Source organism: Plutella xylostella, chromosome 7 (assembly GCF_932276165.1).
Source record: "Plutella xylostella chromosome 7, ilPluXylo3.1, whole genome shotgun sequence".
Classification (NCBI taxonomy): Eukaryota; Metazoa; Arthropoda; class Insecta; order Lepidoptera; family Plutellidae; genus Plutella; species Plutella xylostella.
Genome location: NC_063987.1, coordinates 2,553,048 through 2,576,268, shown reverse-complemented (window position 1 = coordinate 2,576,268; position 23,221 = coordinate 2,553,048). Strand labels below are relative to the sequence as shown.

At 38.9% G+C, this 23,221-nt stretch overlaps 1 protein-coding gene across 3 annotated transcripts in view; it reads left to right on the top strand.

Moving 5' to 3' along the window:
• Positions 1-23,221, top strand: part of LOC105381482 (rho guanine nucleotide exchange factor 17) — an 84,167-nt gene that overhangs the window by 22,180 nt on the left and 38,766 nt on the right. For all 3 annotated transcript variants that reach the window (XM_048621953.1, XM_038106782.2, XM_048621952.1), the window contains exons 2-3: positions 4,540-4,655; positions 5,405-7,430. In XM_048621953.1, coding sequence (XP_048477910.1) covers positions 4,591-4,655; positions 5,405-7,430 — 2,091 coding nt within the window. In that variant the 5' untranslated portion in view covers positions 4,540-4,590. The remainder of the gene's footprint in view (positions 1-4,539; positions 4,656-5,404; positions 7,431-23,221) is intronic.

The window sequence follows — 23,221 nt, the reverse complement described above, 5'->3', positions numbered from 1 at the left end:
AAGTACTTATAGGTGTATTGGATTAATTCAATAATTAGTTAAATTCTTAGGGCCAAAGTCACGGGTTACATAGAAGTCTCAGGGCCAAATTCTCCGAAGTAATTAAACGTGGTTAGAAGGATCGAAAACGCAGTTTATGCTCTAAACGAGCTTATACCTTCATTTTGATTTTCACCGACCAATTTCGTCTAACTGCGTTTAGAGTAGTTAGTTCTATTTTGTTATTAAACTTAGAAATTGTGTAACTTGTAAAAATATTGCTTATTTTGTGAGTACATTTTACAGTAAGAAATAAAATTTGTTGTTAAAAAAGGTTTAGTTTCTGAGCGCTAGTAGTGCGTAATAAATCCATTTAGTTTAAAATATATATATTATTTATTTTTAAAATTCCCTTTATTAGGTGTCACTGCTGAAAAAGTGAAGTGAAGTTTTATTTACTAAATGACTATGTAGTCAAGTTAGTAGTGTGTTAGGTAGGTTAGATTCTATATTTTATCTCAATCTTTTAAAACTCTCTTCTTGTCTTTAATATCGGAATGCAGTCATATCTACTGGTTTAATACGTATTGCATATCATACTCACGGTTATTTCGGTTTTGAAATCTCACTAATTACTGTGGAAAAAGTTAAATAACTTTTATAACTTTGATTGGAATAAAACTGGTTGAACACTGTTATTTCACACATTTTATGCTGTGCTTATATTTTAATTCTGGGCTTTACATCCGGCTGTAGTATAGTAAATTATTATTACAAGAGCGCTCTAGTATTAGGTACCTACCTACTCTCTTATTCATAGAACTATGTAACAGTAAGTTTGCAAGCCGCAAAGCGTCAATGTGAAATGCAAATTATGACTTTTTTTCAGCTAGCACAAAATTACAGATTGTCATATAAAGAAGTACCTACCTACTTATATTCCTTGTATAAAAGGTCCGCTGCCGAATTTACGATTTGCAGTAATAAGGCTATTCTATTCTATTCTCTGTGGGGGTGTAAGTACCTGCACCTGGTTCTCTCGAGTGGAACCTTTGTGCATATCCCCAAGGTCTAAACTGCCTTCCTAAACTTGGACCATTTCCCACCACGCTGGTCCACTGCTGGTTGGTGGGTTCACATATCTAGATGTGCTAAATCTAGATATGCAGGTTTCCTCACGTTGTTTTCTTTCACCGTAAGAGCGATGGTATACATTGTACTTAAGTTAAAAGAACTCATTGGTACATGTCAGCGCTGGGATTCGAACCTGCATCTCTTGCGTGAGAAGCGGGCGCTTACCCGACTGAGCTACCACCACTCATAATAATAATAAGGCTAATAAGAATAAGTCCAGTGGGTCCAGGGTGTCCCTTCCTACGTTTTCAGGTTCATGAGCACTGTGTTATAGTAACGTTTAATAGTTATCGTACTACTTAGGTAGTTACTATTTTTAATGTGGTTCACATCGCATACCATTTAAAATAGAAAACTATAAATCAATTTGCGATGACTCACCACAGGATCGTTTTGAAACACCCATAATTTTTGTTCACTAAACAAACATAGATGACCTAGAATCTTAGGTCTAGGTATTTTCATTGAAATATAGCCTCTACCATGTTCACTGACGGTTGAATTTAAAAAAGTTAGTAAGTACGTAATATCGGGGATTGCACATTGCTATAATGTGACACTATAAATTTCGGAAAATCTCCGGATTCTTGGGTGTAATATGCGAATTTGGTGGCTGGCTGCCAAAACTTTCTTAGTGAATGTGACCTTTAATAGGGTTGAATGATCTATGGTAAAATATCTTTCAGTTCTTATAAATTGCCAAGTTTAGTCAGTCAAATAAAATAGAAATAACCAATACAAGCATAATTTTTACTAAAATCAATTTAATAACAAAACATTCCCTCATCTTAATTACAAAGTACCTACCTAAATATCATCAGAGGCATTTTAGATGCAAGAAAGCATTTTTTCCCCGACAGTGAAATAGCTATTTTCATGCCTCTTTTCAAGTAATTCTTACCTACTTTCAGAGAATGATTGAGGAAAAAATATAAATACTCTCTATGTACACTACATCTGTAGAAGTTGCGTTACTTCTGTAACCCAATACAATATACAATGTGTCAGCTGAATATCATATTGCACGTGCTAGGTTCTTGTTAGTTTATCGGTTGACCAGTGTAATAGACAAATAGTGCGCAGAACGTATCAATGAACTGTTATGTTCTAGGAAAATGTTTTATACTGAGATAAAATAGAAGACCACGGATAGGGTAGGGATGCGTAGCGTGAGACGCCCTCCGGCCCGCTGGTCTGACGATCCAAGACAATAGGTAGGATATTTAATTATTTTAGAGAATCCCAAACAAATCTCAAACAGTCATTTTCCGTTTAGACCTCAAACACACGCGACGTTTTCGAGTATCTGTAAAAAAGTAGGTATATATATTATTATTATGAATTAAGTAATGTTGATGTTTTAATGATAACGCTTTGATTATTTCGGAAGTTACGGTTCAAATTTCTTTCTAACACGTGGTAAAAAAATATCTAGGTATTTCGTCTTTTATTTAGATGAAATTTCGAACTAGAAGTTGTATTTGGCACCTTTTAGTGCCTTTAGAATAGCTGCCAATGTCAAAATATACCTCTACCTTAGGTCTAATAACAATAACAAGAACGGTAATTTGAATTAAGTACACTGTACAATATAATAATTATAAGTACAAGTCCTCAAACAATATCTTACGATGCGGTTAACCACATCACAAGGTCGACACTTGTAACTGTATATTTAATGTGTTACAGTATTCTTTATTGAAGGGTAAATAAGAGCTCAAGTTTTATATCTGATTTACTGTTCACGTTAAAAGTTTTCCCGTGGTATAAAAAATCTACGCAATAGTATTCGAGTACTTACCTATAAGATTAAAGATTTTTTAAATACATATAAGTAATAATACTTATTATTATACTTAGTAGTTTTTCTAAAAAACATGCATAATAGTTGAAAATCTTTCCCCTTTACAAGGCAAGTACCTATATGTATTCATGCATGGTTGGCCCTGATATTTGGGCTTCTGACATGTATAGGGCCAGATTTCAGTAGTCAGATCGAAAGCAGTAAATTTTCTCATTGATCGTAAGGGGTTAACGCAGACTGGCCCACACAGATAATAATTATCATAATTTGAATGCTCGCTTTATAAAATGTTAAAAATAACTAAGAAGAGCTTTCTCGAAGTACCTACACTTAGAGCATCCAAGAAACTGTACTTAAATAAGTAATTCATTCGCAGTTGCATATTAGGTACTTATGTACACATACAGGGAAATATATGTACAGGTTATTGTAGTGCAGCAAGGCTAACCCAAAATGCTTAATCCAAAACAAACATCCTTAAAACTTCCAAAAGTGTAAGTAAGTATTTACCTTTAAAGGTCTTGACAGTGTTTAAAGTGCCATAAGTCTTAAGTAATGTTTCCTTAAACCTTGCCGAAACTTTATACCTATATGTATTTTTATGTCTTAATATTATGTCAGTTTAATGTAACCAAAAATGTAGGTAAAGTAAATGAACATTCTGTATTTTTAAATACTTGATATAGGAAAATGTCGTAAGGAGGAATAACTTAAAAATTAGTGATCTCCAAAAAAAATTGAAACTGTGTACGTAGCTTGACATAAAAATGTGCGTTCCGATAAAAAAAATATATACCTACATATTAAATTTATTTGTAATCTAACGACATCTGTTAGAAATGCTGAGAATTTAAAGCTGTAACATTCCGCCCGCCTACAAATGTTATGAAGTTCGTGTAAGATTATACCGCCCGCCCTGATATTGAAGCTTCTGTTAGGAAAACATAGATGGCACTACTTGTAACTAAGTACAATAAATTCCAAGCACTTTACTTTCAATCAATTGACCTTAGAGTAGTTCCTCTAATGATAATCTTTTCCTTGAGAGAGGCGTACTGATGATGAAGATGAAGGGTACACCTACAGCTGCAGGGTCTTGGAAAATTGGTATAGTAAGATAAATGCTGTTAGAGGGTGATTTGAGGGGTAAAAAAACCTTACATAGATAAGCTCTCTCAAAAAACAAACTAAACTTTGTAGTTGAAATTATATTTTGTCATACATCGTTACACGTCAAGGTCAGTTTCTACAACTTTAAATGTAAGTTTGCAATCACAATATTGACTACTTACAACTTACAACTCGTAAACTTGTAAAATCTACTTACCTGATATAGTTTTCCTTTTAATTTCGTCATAATATGTACTCGTACTTATAGGTGCTAAAAACAATTAGCTTTTTTCTCAATAATGTTGTATTTTACGCAATATCTCATCGCAATATCGTCTATTTATGAGTGTGTAACATAACATTGTCTTTTTTACCCACGGATATCAATCTAGAGATATACCTACCTAATAATTTCCCAATCTTGAACTCTTCGTTTCACCCGTTCCTAAAGCTACAGACCTATATAATCCATAAATTATTGTATTGTTAAAACAATATTTGTCCCGTTCCAGATGCGTTGACGGCGTGCGTGCGCGTGCGCAGTATGCGAGGCGTCACGTGACATGGCGTCCGACGCGCGCCCGCGCTCGCCGCTAGATGGCAGCAGGCGGCGGAGAGAGTTTAACAGGTTTGTTTTGTTTGTTTTTGTTTGGTGCCAGTAACTTTTTAAAAACAATTTGAAAGAAGAATTACCTGCCTTTGTAGGAGGTATATGATTGGGATATGGCATATGTCACGGGAATGATTATGATGATGTTGGGAGTTGGAGAGTAGTTATCAGTGTTCATGTTAAGTCATATTATTCTGATGCCAACCAAGGAAAACGTTCATGTTGCTAGGGAACATTATAAACGCAAAATGCGTAAATTGTTTTGTAACATTCGAGTAGTTACGTTATGCCCGCTGAGTGCAACTGGATCGGAGAAATTGTAAACATTGTTACGAGGTCGCGGTGTCGTCAATTCGCCAGCGTCCAAGTATTTATAGCGGCGAGTCTTCCGTCTGTCTGTCTGCCACCTGCCGTCCTCAGCCGCCATCCAAACACTTACACTGCACGGAAATATTATATCACCAATATGTTATCTTATTTTTGTAATTTCCCACATTCCATTTGTCATCCACGTTCAGGAACTGTTGAGCCAGATTGATCGCTTGGTCAGACCGACTCCTGGCGACATCAAAGCGCCAGCAGTAGATCCGATGCGAGTCATCTGTTTTGATATAACTCCTGCAGCGATCAGCGAGAGTGGGTCGCGGGGAATCCTCCCGGAATCCGGAGGGGCGCTCCGTCGGCCGCTCTAAATCCGTCGCACTCGCCGCCGAGCGTTCCGGCGAGTTGCGCGCGCGTCCGAACTAAATATACCGCTCGTGCCGCAGGTCCCCGTACGTGACGCTGGGCGCCGTGCGCTACGCCGTGGTGCGCGCGCCGCCGCCGCGAGCCTGCCCGTGCCGCTGCTGCTCCGAGGAGGCGGTGGCGGCGTGCCTCGGCCGCGCCAAGCCCGACCGCCGCACGCTGGAGCGGCTGCAGCGCCGCCTGGGCCGCGGCGCGCGCGACGAGCGGCCCTCGCGCCACCAGCGCCTGCAGGCTCTGACCGAGCGCCTGCTGCCGCGCGCCGCCACCGCGCCGCCGCCCGAGCCGCCGCCGCCGCCGCACTCCGCGCCCGTGCTGCCTCCCGTCCCCCCCCCCCGCACCCGCCACCGGCACAGCCCGCCCCGCGGCGTCTCCGTCGACCGCGCCTCCCTCTCCGACTTCGACGCCGACAACATCACCCTCTTCAGAGTGGAACCGCGCTCCATTGTCGGCTCTTACGCGCAAAAAACTATTCCGTACAGAAGTGCATCGTTCTCTCAGGGTGACTTTGCCGCTGACAAGTACGTCGCGCGTGCAACGGCTCGACAACAATCGATTTTCGATTTCGGGAAGCGACCGACCGTTCGAGTGGTTGAGGAGGAGCCTGCTGCTTCATGTGCCAGCCGGACTGATGCCGAGTCCGCCAGCCTCGCCACCGAGGAGACGGCGACGGAGGGGGGGTCCGTCGCGTCGGTGGACTCGGCCGTCGGCTCCGACGAGGGTCTCATAGCGCACGCGTCCCCGGCGCCACGGTCACTGCCTCCCGATGGACCTCACAAACAGTTGGGTGCTCGGTCTCTGACGCATCCCTTGCCGCGACGAGTGCCACCGGTGGTGGAAAAAGCCCCAGCAGGAGCCAGTAGCTTGCCCGTATTAATGGCACCGCGAGTGTTACATGAACTACGCGAGGAGAGTGACGGCTCCCAAGCCGACAGTGCGCAGGCTCACAGTGAAGGAACTTCTCCCCTCGAGCCAGCGCAACCGTTTGCGTTCCCCCCGCTCCCCGCTCCTCCGGAGAATGCTTGTGCTAATGCAGACTGTGACTGTGCGTCTTTCCCCGTAGCCCGAGATGCTTCAGAGAGTTCTATTCCAGTGCCAGTGTATGAGTGTATAGTGAAACAGTGGTCGCAGGAGTTAACCCCCGAGGAACCGTCGCGCTCAGATGCTGCATCTGACGGATCTTTAGATCGCGACAAAGAGGACGAGACAATTACTAGTGAGCAAGTAGCTAGTTTGCTAGCAGCCGTTCAAAACCCATGCACGCCCGTGCCAATCGGCTCCAGAGAGCGAAGAAGACCTCTGGATAAGACGAAACGACGAAAAGGCATTTACATTACGATAGCCAGTGATGATGGTGGTGAAGAGGACCCACCGAGTTCTGTAAATGGAAAACGAGACAGCAGTGAGACCTCGTTACAAGACATGCGGCTTTCATCTGAAGCGAGAACATCATCTTTACTCGGAGATAAGTCCGATGACTCATGTGCTAATGGCCCACCAAGTCCTTGCGAAGCTCAGATTTCATTGCTTTGGCCTCGCTCCGAAGACCTCAAAATGAGGCGAATGAGGCTGTCTCAACAAAGTTCGGACGAGAGAGATGAGGACTCTTACCGGGCTCGCCGTAAGTTTGGTGTGACATCCCGAGGGGACTCTCCGTCAGAGTGTGAAAGTGAGAACTCTTATTCCCGCGACCGGACCGCTTCGCCTTCGCCTTTTAGCCCGTCAGACGCTTCTGACGTGGAGGCTCGTCGGCAGCAGTTGAGGAAGTTCGGGAAGACTTTAGAGGCTCCGTCGAGTCGTTCAGTGGACGTCGGTCGTAGGAGCTTCTCGGACGCAACAGTGCCGGGTCGTAAAGTGAGTGCGGGTTCGGGAACCAGTGTCGGGACCAGGCCCCGTGGCCCTACCCATGTGCGAGCCACGTCATCTCCCTCAAAGCTGGCGGGAGTGAGGCCGGGGGCTGATCTCCTAGCAGAGCTGCTCAGGGGGAGTTCAGAAGCTCTGTCAAACTCCTCCGCCTTCGACAACGTCGTACTAACTCTGCACCAGCACAACGTGAGTACCTTTGTATATTTAACCCTAATACTCCAGAAACAGCAACACTGTTAGCAAACACTTTGTTATTCTGTTTATCGTAGCGGAAAATAGGCTAGAGCGGGCAACTGTTATTGCTACAGCTTAATGCAAAGATCTCTGGCTATAGCGTTGTTATAAGTAAGTGTAATAAAAGAGAGCTTTCGGGTGTTTCTTTTTGTTTATTTGCTATCGTGTTTCGAGGGAGATATTATTCGTTCGTGATTCCCGCCGCGAGCTCCGGCCAATGTCGAGTGAGTCATGCGACAGCTGTTCCAGAAACATTAAAAATCTTAAGGGCAAAGCGTATTAATAAATCTGACACTGAACTTTGGATTGCGCATTCCATACCTTAGCTTCTTTACGCCAACTGGTCGGATAATCCGATAAGTAATAAAGTTTGAGAATTGTGAAATCGTAAACTTCTAGGTTAACAAAATAGGTAGGGCAAAACACCCAGTAACTGACCACCTTAAGGGAGTTGTTCCAGTAATTTGTCTGTAGCGGGCTCAATTATTATCGCTTATTAAATCCGATTTTTGTTTTAAAAACTAGAATAACAGAGCTACATTCCTGAGTAAATAGCAAACATGTAGAAGTTACTCATTTTTTTATATATTTTTGCAAACAAAAAGTAGTGATTTTCCCAGTAACTGACCACTAAAATCTAGTTACTGACCACACTCGATGCCAGTAACTGACCACCAATTTAAAATGATTTAAAAATGGAATTATCATTAAATCTTATTATTATTTATTTATTTGATTACTTTATATAATAGTACCGATCCTCTGGTCTCTTTTAATGTGTGACACATCACTTTTGCTCAAGGTTTCTTAACTGAAAAGTGCATTAAATGAATTCATCAGCTTAATGCATAATTGAAATGATATTTTATCCTAATAATCAACCATTTATTCATTAAAAACACAAGTTTATGCATTTTTGTTAAATACTAAAAACAAAGGAATAAACACACATGCACAAAGTGAACACGCATTTTAAATTTACAGCTTTCAGGGAGATTAAGAGGCCCCAATGTAGTACCTTCAGATAAGTCATAGAAAGGGCGATTTTGTTTGTCCGGAACAAGCCAGGATCAGTGGGACAGGCCCATGAAGCATTCATGGTGCCAGAAACGAGCATTTTCTTAAATATAAAGTAGCGAATCCAAGCGCTAAAGCCAGTCTTTTCCATATTCGGTATCAACTGGTGAGGAGGAGGAATCGTGGCGGATTGTATTGTCGGCCTGGGAAAACATAAATTCCCCGCCGGAAAAGTAGGCCCTTTCCCCGCCGGTCCATTCAGGGATGTAGGACCAGAGACAGATGGTTTTCGTTATTGCTGAAACCCCACCCAGAGACTTTCAGTGCGGCTAAAAGAGTCATTGAGGCTAGCCATTGTAATTATGACCGAATCAGATATTGGGGGTTACTTTTTCAGTATACAAAGATGGATGCCTTGACGAACGAAATTTCAATGACTTTGTTGATGATTCACTTGGAATATTTATGATGCTGTTGAACGTAAGTATTTGGCCAAAGACAGGAGTAGTCATTTCTGCAAGGGGGACAGGGAATCTTTGCCTCGTTGAAGAGGCGTCACTCAAGCAGAAATCCCTGTACTTTCTGCATTTTCTGCTGCTGGACTAATGTGTCCGCTAATGATGGTATAGCGTTGCCAGTGGATTCCGGATAGTTGTGGTATCGGTTCCAAATGGCTGGGGTGTTGGTCGTGGTAACAACTTATAGAAGAAGGCCCCATTTCTCGTGAGCCAATTTTACCGTTCTGTTTGAAATCCGTTGGCCGTTCATAAGGCAATTGAAGGGCGTGTTGGTGCACCGGCTGAGGGTGCTAGCATTGTAGTGATGCTTTCTTTTTCCTATTTTGCTGAAGTGGCTTTGCCTGTCTTTGGACAAATGTGGAGGCGCGTTCGTTGGTAACGTATATTCGGGTTGGGTCATTAATAGCATCATTTTGGTCTTGTTCGCCAAGTGCTTTGTGCTCGGGGAACCAATTTCATCTGGTTCACAAGCGCTGGCATTGGTTAGGTACGCCTTCAGCTGTTCTGAAGATAGCATTTGAGTACCTTTTCATAGAGTGAGATGGCAAAAGCCATTTGTCTCCTGGTCTTGCATTCTTGAAGGGACTGCTCCAAGGATTATCTTTAAGGAAAAATGGTGACATCTGTCTTTATCCTGGAGAATCCACATAATCCTTGGCTGATAGTATGCTCCTCTAGCGTTTTTATCTTCCTCATCAGATAATACCGAATCTGGAACAAACTTGGACTTTCTGTTTGAATTCCCTAGATTTTAAAAGGTGCTTGCATGTCACCCTGAATCATTTTGGAATGTCTTGTTGATCCTAGTTTGTCTCAGACAAGTGGAATTGCCTTTTCTATACTTTTTTTGCTATCTTGGCGCTTTTTCAGCTCGCTGAAAGCTGTAAAAATATGTCATATATAATAATACCAGTAACTGACCACCAATTTACCCAATAACTGACCACCTATGACAGTAAATGGAAGGAGTGAAGATAGAATGCTCATATTTTGACACAAGAAAATGGCACATATGAGCTTTAATATTACGTTCTTTTTTTGCCTAAATTCAGCTTCAACCAAAAATTCCAATAACCGACATAGGTGGTCAGTTATTGGAAAATCGCTGTTTTGTCGTCCAGTAACTGTCAACCCCATTAAAAACAATCAAACGGGAAAAAACAAGCTTAATCTTATCAAAAACGTAATCTCTATAATTAAATCTATATGGTATAACTTTTTCTTTCATTGATTTCAATTTTTTTAATGGTAAAATTTACGATTAAAAAATTCACTTACCTTAACAAATACGTTACGCACAACTGCAATTTACTCGGTTCGCGCGCCAACTGAACTTTTTCGATCGCTCACTATCCATCTGTTGGCGGCTGGCAAAATCTTTTGTATCAGTAATGCTCTCAATGAACCACAAAATAGACTGGATGTTCACTAGATGGCCCTGCTTGGCTATATTTCTTATTTATTGGAGTTGAAGAGGAAGGTGGTCAGTTACTGGCACATGGTCAGTTACTGGGTGTTTTGCCCTACTAAAGTATATAGTGACTGCCATTAGGTTTGAGAATTTAAATATAAAAGAGAGTGATTCGGCGAAACAATTTGGATGAAATGAATCGCAACGATCGAGGCATCCAAAGATAATAAACTCCGGGAACAGCCAACGGGACCTAACAGTCGATTCTTCAAAACTTCGAATCAAACCCATTCGGAGTTAGTACGCCAATTCTAAGAAGCACCTATCACTCGGGCGATATAGATCTACGCAGATGATTCACACTGGGTCAAGAAACTCTGTAGTGGTAATACTTGGTACTCAGAAATGAAGTACTTCAGTTCAATAAAAGTGCCATCGTACCGTTTATTAGCCACTCATTGTTGGATCGGATTTGTAAATAAGGTATTGCAAATTGAAAATCTTTAGAAATCCGCTAGAGGCCTCAGGTCGTGGTTAGTACAAACACGGCTATGAGTTAATTGAACTCGGGCGAATCTTCGAATATATATATTTGCTTTCTTTCTGCAAATTCAGAATTCTATTCGGTTTAGTTATGGTGTGTTTATGTAAAAAACAACACATGTTCTTTGTGTTAAGTGCTTTAGCGTCTTAATTTTCGAATATCATTTTTAAGTTCTGAAACAAAAATAGTTACCTACCTATAATCAATAAGTACCTCTATAAGCCGCTCGATGTGAGTGTGCGCGACGCAAAACTTTTGTCACGTCTTGCGCCCCGTGCTAGGCCTTCTACCTTTGCTCGTTGAAATACAAAGATGCGGAAAGCTGTCACGATATTGGTCCATTTGTTGCAACATCGTCATCGTTCCGAAGCATAGAGTGACCCCACGAAACTCGTGACCTATGTACTTAAAAAAGCTCTTATCGGTGAACCTGAAGGCTTATCGGAGACCTTGGCCTGGTGAAGGCTCTTCACACAAACCTTTAGGTCTCAAGTACCGCGTACACTTCATAAAAGATAGTTCAAAGGGATTTGACCTCTAAAATATCTGCTTTCTAGGCTTTAGTTGTTATAAATAGTATACCTATGTATGTATGTATAAACGTGATGTACCTACCTAAGTATTTATTTAAAATATTAGCATTAAGTGACACTCTTGTCGCACACTAAAAGATTACTGTTTAAGTTTATAACTAAGTAGTACAGTAACAACAAAAAACCATATAAACACCTAGTCATAGTTCTGTATTATGTATCTGTATATAGTAAATTAGGTATACAACCGACCTTTGCTCTCTGCGAAAGTATGATTTGGGATATTGTTCGATCGTACAATGTAAGTACAAAAGGCGTAAAATTATTTGGTTTATATTTATGATGGCGTACGCCTAGACTATTATTAACTATTATTATTATTTATTGAGTATTATTCACAAGTAGTCAATAAGTAAATATGATTATGCAGTAATACCTATTTACATACAAACTGCGGGTTTCATAACCCTGAGAACATGAAATTACGTTACTCTCCACTCCCCCATAAAATGAAATATTTTTGCTGCGTCTGGGAATGGAAGCCGGACCTGTCAGGTGAAAAGAGGGTGGAACAATGCAAGTCTGCCTACCCCGCAAGGGATCACAAATTTATGTAAACATACGTAATTTTTACATCATCAAAATATTTCAAATTTAACGCTTATGACGCACTACATACAAACGATTCACACCATAGTTTTATGCGTGTGGTTGCCGACAGTACAATACAAAGTTAATATCCTCGCCACAGCTTCCTGTATTCGAAAATGCTATTGTAAACATGATTACCACAATACGCCGTAATTACCTATACATAACAAGCGTAAATATCGATAACTACGTAGGTACGTCTAGTACAGGTTTTTCAGCATACTTACTATCAAATAGTTTATTGAAAACTATATATTCTATTCTCTGTGGGGGTGTAAGTACACCTGGCTCCTCGAGTGGAACCTTTGTGAATATCCCCAAGGTCTAAACTGCTTTCGTAAGTTTGGACCATTTCCCACCACCCTGGTCCACTGCGAAAACTATAAAAGTTTTCGTTTTCTCGCATGCAAAGTGGCGCCTTTAGCAAAAACTATCGTGAAAATTTTGACGGATAATATATGGAGATGACAGAAAAAAACGTAAACTTAAACTTTTCGGTTTCGCACATTGCAAACCCCGTAAGTACTCACTATGAAAACGAAATCGGAAGGCAGAACCATGGCGCCAAACTATTTATTTTAAATCTCAGAGCCATTTAAATAATTATGTCACCCACACCGGAAAACATCGGAAAAATCACAGAAATCATCAAATTTATTACTCCACCAAAACTTTGTGCCAAGACTGTCCAGCTTTACACAGATAAATCTGATGTAAATGTTGGCGCCACTTTCTTTGAAAATCTAACAAGGCTGAACTGTGCGGTCGAAATTGTTTTATTCTAGTCCTTCAAACGAATCACTGGTTTGATCGACTATGACAAGTTTTATTTCTAAAGAAATTAGCAGTTGATTTATTCATTGGTCTGCGTCCCGGAAGCGCGGAGTATATAGCTGAAATAAATTAAAAATGCATCTTAAATTGTAGAAATAAACAAACATAGGTGGTATTTATTTTAATATTAATCGCAACTGTTAGTAGTACTAGCGATGACTTAGCTAAGCTATAGCTATAGGCGTAGATACTACATTATAAAGTTGGTCATAGGTAGAGTACCTATCATATCATAAAACTGATCACGCTAAATCCCAACCGATTAGCAGGTTGAAAGTTTCCTAAGGTGCAAACTGGTCATGCCGGGGCTTTTAAATCTAAATTAGCTTTTAAGTGAACTTAAATTACTTGATGCTCGTTAAACTGTTGGGTGTGCCATTTTTGGTAAAATTTACCGCCTTCTGCCCATGTAGGTAAAACTGGCAACACCTTGGCGACGTCCGACAGGATTTATGGCGTAATTTGTCTGTGCGACGTTGCCAATTTGGGCGTGTACCAGCTGATCACTGTATATGTGTTCTCGTGTGAATGTTAGTTATTGTGTTTGAACTGTCTTTTATTGATGATGATGATGCCTGTAAATATGCTTATAATAATCCGATATCAGCGGTGCTGGGCGAAGTTTACGTCCACAAGTTTTTACATGACATAGTAAATTAGTAACATCCATATTCTCAATTTTTGGTAAAGTTCGTTATCTTGAAGAAATCGCTTTAAGCGGCACTTTATACCGTTGCGTTAGTATATAAACTATGTTACTTCTGTTATTGTTTGTGTACAAATACCTAAAGAATATTATATGTAGGTATCTAACTTTCTTATACCTCCATATTGGGTTGGGTTATTCTTAATGATTAGAAAAAGTAATTAATTAATCCTGTACCAATGGTGATCAGTTGGGAAAAGGGTAATTAAGTTGCAATTTTCCGCTGGACCCCAACATTGTTGATGTGTGTAATTTTCAGGGCGTCCAATGACGAACAGGATCTGTTTTTTTTTCTATACAGGGTGTTACAAAAAGCCGAAAAAGTGTGTTTCATCTAGTCATTCTGAAAAAAAAAACAGTACTTAACGCTTATACCATTTTTTTTCGAAAATTATATTTGTATAACAAAAGTCGTTCAAAATTACCCCTTGAGCCATCCCCTTTCAGCTAACTATTACTTAAAATTGCTTTTGCAACCCTCTGTAGATACACATCTCACACTCATACCTATATTAAAAAAATCCTGGGTAAAAAAATGCCCAATAGTAGGTAGGTAAGAGGTAGCCAGCTCAGCATGTACTGTAGATAAAAAAGGTATCTTGTAATACTACTTTATTATTGGTCAGAGGCTTAAACTTGAATCACGGCCACCAAAGGACGTTAGAACTGAAATATTCAGAATACTTTCAGTCGAAATTCCTTTATGTTTCAAAATACATGCCGAAAGACATTGGGCCAAGTCATAAAGAACAGCGGTAGGATCGCCGGTTTCACAATCTTCGGCTTATCTTGGAAAAAAAGTAATATGACGAATCTGTAAAAAAAATATTTTTATTCTGTCGCTAACTTTTATAATTCCGTCCGCTACACGGGTTTGTTATTGTGGTCGATAAACTCGTTGAATGCGCGTTTCACCAATCACAGCGCCGTGTTTATGGCAAATCGTAATACAGTGACGTTCGTCTACGTCGATAAGGAACCCGTGTAGCGGAAGTTGAAACGTTGAAACTAAGTTAGGAAACCTCGCAATGTGTTACCTCAAACTCATTTATGTATGTGTAGATGTCGCAGCCGGATCGTATAACCCGCCGTATTACATGACGGCTAGCCGCATTACAAGACAGAGCCGCTTTGTAATGCGGCGGATCAACGTTTAGCCGTATTGAATACGGCTGAATGAAAATGCGCCGGATTGTATTCGACATCATACGTCATTCAATACGGCTGGCCGTTATGTAATACGGCGAGAGATTAGCCGCCGCTTTGAAAGTTTTAGTTTTGATTTTTAACACTCGTGGCGCTGCTTGACATAACAACAATAATGGCGTTGGATACAGATATTTGATGATGATTACAACGAAGAAATCGTGTTAAATATGCTAGTAAACAGTACTTCAAGAACAATTTTCACGTGAAATTAAATAATTTCCATTCCGATCAATGCGGTACAGTGAAAAACGTACAAAAGATATAACGCACATCAATCGGCTAAAGTGACCATGGATTCTGCTGGTCGGCGGATTTCCAGATAATACTACTGGGTCAAAAAATATAAATGTGGCTGGGAAAGCTTATTTGAACTTGAAGAGACTGCGACGAGGTAAACGTAGTGTGGGACGCCCTCAGGCTAGATGGGGTGACGACTTGCGAAAGGTGGCTGGTTATGATTGGATGTGGAATGCTGTAGATCGCATCCAGTGGTGTGCTTTGGGAGAGGCCTACGTCCAGATGTTGATGATGAAGAATAATAATTCCGGAGATCCTACAATCCGAGTAGTGCCCATTAACAGTATTTTGATACTTTAATGGAAGTCCATATGATAGATTTACTCTATTATGATTACAAAAATCCTTCACATGTAATTTCATGCTTAGTATGGACATTGTTACCCTACAATTCAGTAGTAGTACGATGCGCCTAAACGTGGGCCGCCGTATTGAAGAACGTATTGAAATGACAATGCGGCTAAACGTTGATCCGGCGCATTACAAAGCGGCCCTGTGTTGTAATGCGGCCAGCCGTAATGTAATACGGCGGATTATACGATCCGGCTGCGACATAGACACTTAATTGCAATACAAATCCCAACGTTTTTTTTTTCGATGATTAATTGTAATTATATTTATTAAACGTTTATATTCCATTCCACGGGGAAAGACATCTGATACAAACAAAAACTACCCTTATTCGAATGTAATAAGGGTTCTGTCAGATGTCTTTCCCCGTGGTATGGGATATAGTGGATGACTGGGACGTTATGTCAAGTAAAATAATAAAATATACATTATAATATAATTATTAAATTCAGGAGCATAAAATCCAAAAAAATATGATATGATTTGTCGCCTCCGGAAAAACTGAAAAATAAACTCCATTGCAATGGGAAACGATATTCATGGACTTTTTCATAGTGAAAAAACACTGATTGAATGTTATGAAAGAGGATTATCCAGCGATTGCAGGAACAAGCACTCTGTTAAATGTATGATGGTAGGTAGTTCGAGGTGAGCCGTATTGCAGTTTTCTCTCTCTCTCTAAATGTGCAGATTTTCCTTTACCGTGAAAGCACGTGTTATAATTAATTGTATTTATTTAAATTCAAAAACTTTTTTTCTAAATAATTCATTGGTACATACCACGATTTGAACCCATCGTAACCCGAATGAGAGCCGAGATCTTATCCGTTACGCCACTTCGACTCCCATCCACAAAAATGCATAATTGTTGATTTGAATGTTTACGCCGCTATTTGTACACCTTCCTCATTTACTCCTTTTTTCCTTTTCCTCATTTTTTTCTTTTGATCACCTTTAGCGATAAGGCCGCCAATTGAGTATTTTTTCTTTCAATAAATTTATGTTGTGTTTAGTGAAATTAATAAAGTAGTATTTCATTCTATTCTAAAAACGCTTCTCCCATCTACTTGGGCCGCCTCCCCAACGGAAGGGGCATTGGACTGACGCCAGGGCTCTGACGATTTCCACTTTTTCTCCAAAGCTTTATAGCAAAATTTGTTGTTGCTGTTTATTAATATAGCCACGGATCTAAACTTTAACACCTGTTGATTTATTTATAGCCGCAGTCATCTGTTGTAAATCAACTCGGTTACAGTTTGGCTATAGCTTCAGCTATACGTTCGTGTTCTTTTTTCGAATTTGTACGCGTCGCTAATTGGTTGTTAGTGAAGTTCGGTTTGACAGCTAGCAACCGATTTGGCGCCATTTTGGTTTCTGAAATTCTCACAGAAATATCTTAATATAGTTGTGGTGTTGATAAGTTTATTGATTGTATTTTATTCATAGAGAACTTCTGGATGAGTCAGTCTCCGTGGTTTCCAGTTCAATCGAATGATTTATGGATGAGTTTTTTGCAAGTTCTTTGCAACCGGCATTATCAAGTGAAATCGCAGTGCCGGTGAAAAAGAGGGGTACGGTCTCTTTATATGTATATAGTACGCTTTCAAAGTAGCAAACATAAACTAGATTTTTTTTAATAAATAAAAGGCGATCAGTGTCATTGAGAAGGTACAAAAGTGTATCTTATATAAAAATATAGTTATATGAAACGGACTGTAGATTCTTGTATTATGTTATACGTAGTTTATTATTCAAGATAAGAAGAAAATATTTGTATATTAAATATTCTTCTAAAAGTGACCATCAAAACTATGAGGCGCAGGAAACATTGCTACTCTGTAATTATGTAAATACTTAGTAATATGTATCATTAATTCAATTATGATCTAGTGTTCCTACTAAGTAATCCAATTAAATCTGACCTGGCCTTATAATCCAACTCAATATCTAATTGAGTTTGCAGTAAGTAAATAAATCACACTGATCACTTTTATCCAGACCTCAGGTTCTTAGTGTACAGGTAATAACTTCCATTAGATTTATTTGAAGACCGTAATATCTTAACATTATCCCTCAAGTACCTACCTTTATCAATATGATATTAATCAGTGTAAGTAGTAATAAGTAAGTCAAAGTATCATCATCATCATCATCATCATCATCATCAGGTCCTTGGATCCCTAATCAGGAAAATAGGGCTCGAAGTGTAGATTTCCACTGTGACCGCCGGTCCTGTGCCACGCCTTCGACTTGCCATTCAAAGTATACATTTTTTTAAATTAATTTAATCGTACTCCTCATACAGTAAATTTTGCCTCATAATTCGGAAATAGTCCTTCTATTACGAAGTATCTTTCGAACGAGACCACCATATTCGAAGCTTACACCTTACGAACCAATAAACTTTCTCCATCCATTGTTCGATAGGAATTCTGATAGCCTACTTACTGTACACTGTACAATGAAGAACACAGATTTTAGAATAATATATTATAATATTGAAGATAAAATTATTCTGACGAAACAAATTTGAAATTTAGCACTGGCTAAACTTAAATCAAGCTTAAATAAAATTATCATTCAGAAATTATCGGCATGCATTTTATGTCGAAGGTAGGTACGTTATAAGTTGTGTACTTAATATAGTTCGCCTAGTACCTATATCAAACTAACTAGTAAACTTAAAACCCCTCTGTTTTTCGTTCAGCTGTTAATATATTTAGTCCCCATAAGTACTTACTAGTTTTTATTTGCACTATAAACCTACAGTTATGCGTGGACGATAGAAGATGAATGAATTATTTCATAGATACATACCTACATACTCGTAGGTACTATGCTTAATTAACGTCAACTAACTTTCTATCCTACGTCTTCTATCCGCCAATCCAAAGGTTGTCTGGAAGAGATCGCTCTATTAGCAACAAGACCGCCATTTGTACATTACGTCAAATTGTAATAATGTTATTACGTAATGTTTTTGGTGTGCAAATAAATATTATATTATTAGATATTATACTCTTTTGCCGAGTGTACCCACAGTTCCTGTGATCAAGAAGTAGTACAATGTGTGTACGCCCACAAAGTATTGACGTTGTATCGACGGGAACTGGGCTATAAATACATCTCTAAGTACAATAACATTTACGGGACTTCTTATTTTAACCTTTTAAACAGGGTGTCGCAGAAGTGGTAATAATAAGCCGATAAATTGATGCCTCAGGAGGTTATTCAAAAATGAATAAAAACTTATTTTGTTTCTCCATATAAACTTTGTTAGTCTCGTGACTTACTTACTATGAATTTGTAAAAGTCGTAGAACAAACTTTGTTCAAGACCCCCTGAGTCACCCAGGCTTACTTTTCTTACTACTTTGCAACACCCTGTAGAAATGATAGGTATTATCTTAGGACGTAGGTTGTAACGGGTTTAGGGATATTGAAATCCAAAGAGTTTCACACAGCTTGACATTCTAAACAAATCCCGAAAAAAATAACATCTTTTCAGGTTTGGTGGCTTTAGTAATGATTTTATATTGTACGATACCTGAAGATATTATGTTATTAATAAACCTCTGTATTGTATTAAATTCGCAATAAAAATGTAAAAATGAAATAAAGTGTTAATGCTTGCTTCAAAAGCCTTCATGAATAAGTAATGACTGCCTATTTATACAAACTGTCATTATCATTTAAGTAATTTCGTATCATAAATCACGTCACAACTGGAAAGGTTAATGAAATTAACTTGTAAGAAGTTGACAATTACGTGAGCATTTTACCAAAAATGGCGCGGCCATTTTTCAAGAATGTTAATAACCTCGCTATCACGATACAAAATCGAAATAATTATACAAAAGTATTGAAAAATAATTTAAAATATACGCGATCGCCTTGTGGTCTTTATTAAATCGTTTAAACTATCTGCCTTGATTCTTAATATGAAGAATATTAATGAGATTGATTAACTTAATAACAGTATCTAAAAATACAATAAACGAAAATGATAGCAGACGGCGAAACATCAGAAGCAAATGCAAATGGCACAGAATGAATTTAATATTTTCGAAAACGGTAAGATTTAATATAATTAAGGGTGTCACTAGGCCGGCTTGTCCCTAGAAACTTAGTTTAAGTAGGTACATCATCTTACCAAAAGTGGTTAAAAAAAGTTGATTAATAAAAGATTTAGTTCTCAATAGTCATATTCTGATGCGCTGTTTTTTAAATTTACTTCAATATTGATGACGGTGTAATTAAGCTAGCTTTTTCCGTTTACTTAGGACTAATAATGTTATGACATGGGAACTTTTACATTGCTCGCGAGTGTAGTACCTAAATAAAACAAAAATATATCTCCTCCTAAGTTCCACGATACAGGTTCGCCTAGTGTGGAATTTGCAGCCACATTACAAATGTACTCAAACAATTTGTTAATAAACGTTTTTTACCTTTTACTAACTTTTTTTACACATGAGCAGCACGTCCCAGTGTATAATCTGATGCTACGTGAGCCGCAGCTCGAAAAAAACAGATTAAAGGGCTCGCTTTAATCCATCAAAATTGGCACATTTTCTAGGTCAGCGGATTCCATTTCCACGGGAGCGGAAAATGTGCTAAAAACTGTGATATTCCTTACTTTGTTGTTACAAAAACGACAAAAAACGTATACACCTACGCTGGTAGTTCTTTTCAAGGTATGCACACATGATCCTTGGTACTTCTCTCACCTATGAAAATTAAAGAGTATAGAGTCGTGGCTCGCGCAGCAGCGCACGGAAACTTAGTTTTTCGTCATTTAGTGACCCCTCAGGATAAAAAAACGTACACAAAAGAAGGCTTATCCTTCATACCCAACATTGAGCGATACAGCGCTAACGATGATGACGATGAAGTATGATAATTTATTCTGTCCCGTGATATCTCCGGGAAACCCTATGAGGGCGAAGCAAAACTCACTGACAAAAATATTAAAAAGCAATGTATTATATTTCAACGTTCACACGGTCATCCTGCCCATTAGTTTGACATACAGCATGTCCTCAAAGACATGACTTTCAAAAGCACAACATAACAAATGGACCATGGGATACCAACTAACGCTGGTGACTCAGAAAATTGTGGACAATCTAAATATACTATCCCATTCATAACGAACAAGTAAAGATAGACGTTTGCGTAATGGATTCCTTGGCAATGGCATTTGGTGGAATCTAAATAGACGTAAGCTGTTAACTACATCAGAGATGGCAAGTGGGTGCAAGCTCTTTGTTGTTACGTTGTTGCAAATCTTGAGGTATGTGCCCATTATATCCTAGTATCCTACCTGTGTAAGTTTCTCTGCATATTTTAGCTGCCCTCCGTTGATAGTGGTCATGCTGCGGTAAGGCACGCGGGGCAAGGTATTAGGTGCACCATCGTTTGTGGAGCTCCAAGCAATTCCTATTTTGTGCATCATACAAATACCTATGTTACCTAGTATAAGAAAAAATATTCTTAATCTTCTAGTCAATTAATCAACTCTTGAAATAGTCTACGTATGAAATACCTACCTACATTATTTTTTTATTAAATGAGTCGTGACTATCCTACTTTACAATTTTGCTAAAGAAAGTGTAGTCCGTAATCTGCTTACCATATTATGAAACTTTTCAATTCCCGCTTTGAGAAAGACCGGGAGGGGTTAGTTAGTATAGCTTACCGAAAACGAATCAACGATAGCTGTCATGGTGTCATACAATCGGTACACTATACAACGAGATAAGGTCGTACTTTAGTTGAAGTTGGCTAGCACTGCTGCATAAATAATGCATAATCATCAGCCTATAGAACTTATTATATCCACTATTGGACGTAGGCCTATCCCAAAGCACGCCGCTGGATGCGATCTAAAGCTTTCCGCATCCAATCATTACCAGCCAGCTTTGGCAAGTAGTCATCCCATTTAGCCGGAGGGCGTCTACACCGTTTTCCTAATAGTGGTATCTACTCCGAAACACGTTTACACGTTGACTCCATAATTATAAATCTACCTACCGATTGCATGAAAACTCTCCTGTGTCCGTTTTTCGTAAGCTATAGTGATACCACCGCCTTCTATGTAAGTATAAGTAGGTACCTATTGTATAGACCGTAATCTTTAAGTCCCCTTTCAACCAGTATTTTAAGTTAAAAAGAAAAGTTTCTGAAAGAACCATTATCTTCAGAGAAGGAAAATGCTCAGTAAGTGGGTCAGCTAAGTTATTTCCTAAATTCTTTATACTTTATACCTAATAAAAGTGTATTTTTTCAATCTTAAAAGCTTATTGAGTGTAAATAGGTTGACAAGAAAGGCTGGTTAGTGGTTATACCCAATGAACCTGTCTAAGGTGACGTTTTTGTTCGTGATGTGGGAAGAACCTTTATTTGAGGTCTAATGGACCTTGCACACTTTCTGTAGTAAAGTCTACAAAGTGACAGCTGTCAGTCAAGTGCCGCTCACTCTACTGACAGCATGTCCACTGTCAATAGAGTTTCAATGTTATTATGTAATGTACGTACTACCGAATTTCATTATATCCCTTAATTTCCCAAACATTGAAGAAGAGCAACAAACAAAAAACATTACATATTACTAAAAACTTTTCCTTATAAGAGTATGTCATTCATTTTTACCCGACTGCCGAAGGAGGAGGGTAATGTTTTTGTATTTCTTAAATCTGAAACTTAGGACTTACCACAATAATCTCTTTAATGATATAGATGTCAGTATATTTAATAAATGAATCAACCTTTAACTGTTCACAACAAGGCTCATTTTAGCCAAATTTCTCAACCCGTCACTGAAGATTATGATTACAAACTGACCTACAAACGAGAACTTTTTCGTTGTAGTCGAAACTGAAGACTCACTCTAGCTTCACGAATACGAAACGCTGCGCTAACCACTATTCTATCTCGTTGCATTAAACGTGACGGCTTTCTGAGACTTTGTGTTTTGGCATGTAAGAGTAACCCCATTGTTCGTGACCTGAAAACACTGGCAGTTACTCAAACATCGCTGAATGTAAACATTGCATGTAACACGGTGACGATGTCCAGACGTTAAGGGTTACTTTGTTAATTGTTAACGAGAGAAAAGGCCCTTTTAAAGCTGAGTTTGTATATTTGTAGTTTATACATAGATGGACTTAGCTTTTAATTAATCTTATTACTTAATACTCAGGCCCTGTTTCACAATGTCTGGTTAGTGGCTACCTGTGAGATAAAATACATGTTATCACTGTCAAAATAATAATAACAGAGAGTGACAGCATGTATTTTATCTCACAGGTACCAGACATTGTGAAACAGAGCCTTAATATTTATTTGATTCAGAAGGCATATTTAAAAATATAATATAAAATATAGCACATACATATATCACGCGGCATGTTTCGTAAATGTGTGTCCGAACCGAAAGTTGCTTGAAATACCTACTGTAAGTAATATAATATATGAAAACGCAATTTTTTCGCGATTTCATTGTTGGTCCCATAATTAAAGTCCCTGGAAGAATTTATCTACAATAAGCACGATGCAATACATAGGTACATAATAATACCTATACCTTGTTTCACGGGGAAAGACATCTGACAGGACCCTTATTACATTCGAATAAGGGAAGTTTTTGTTTGTATCAGCTGTCTTTCCTC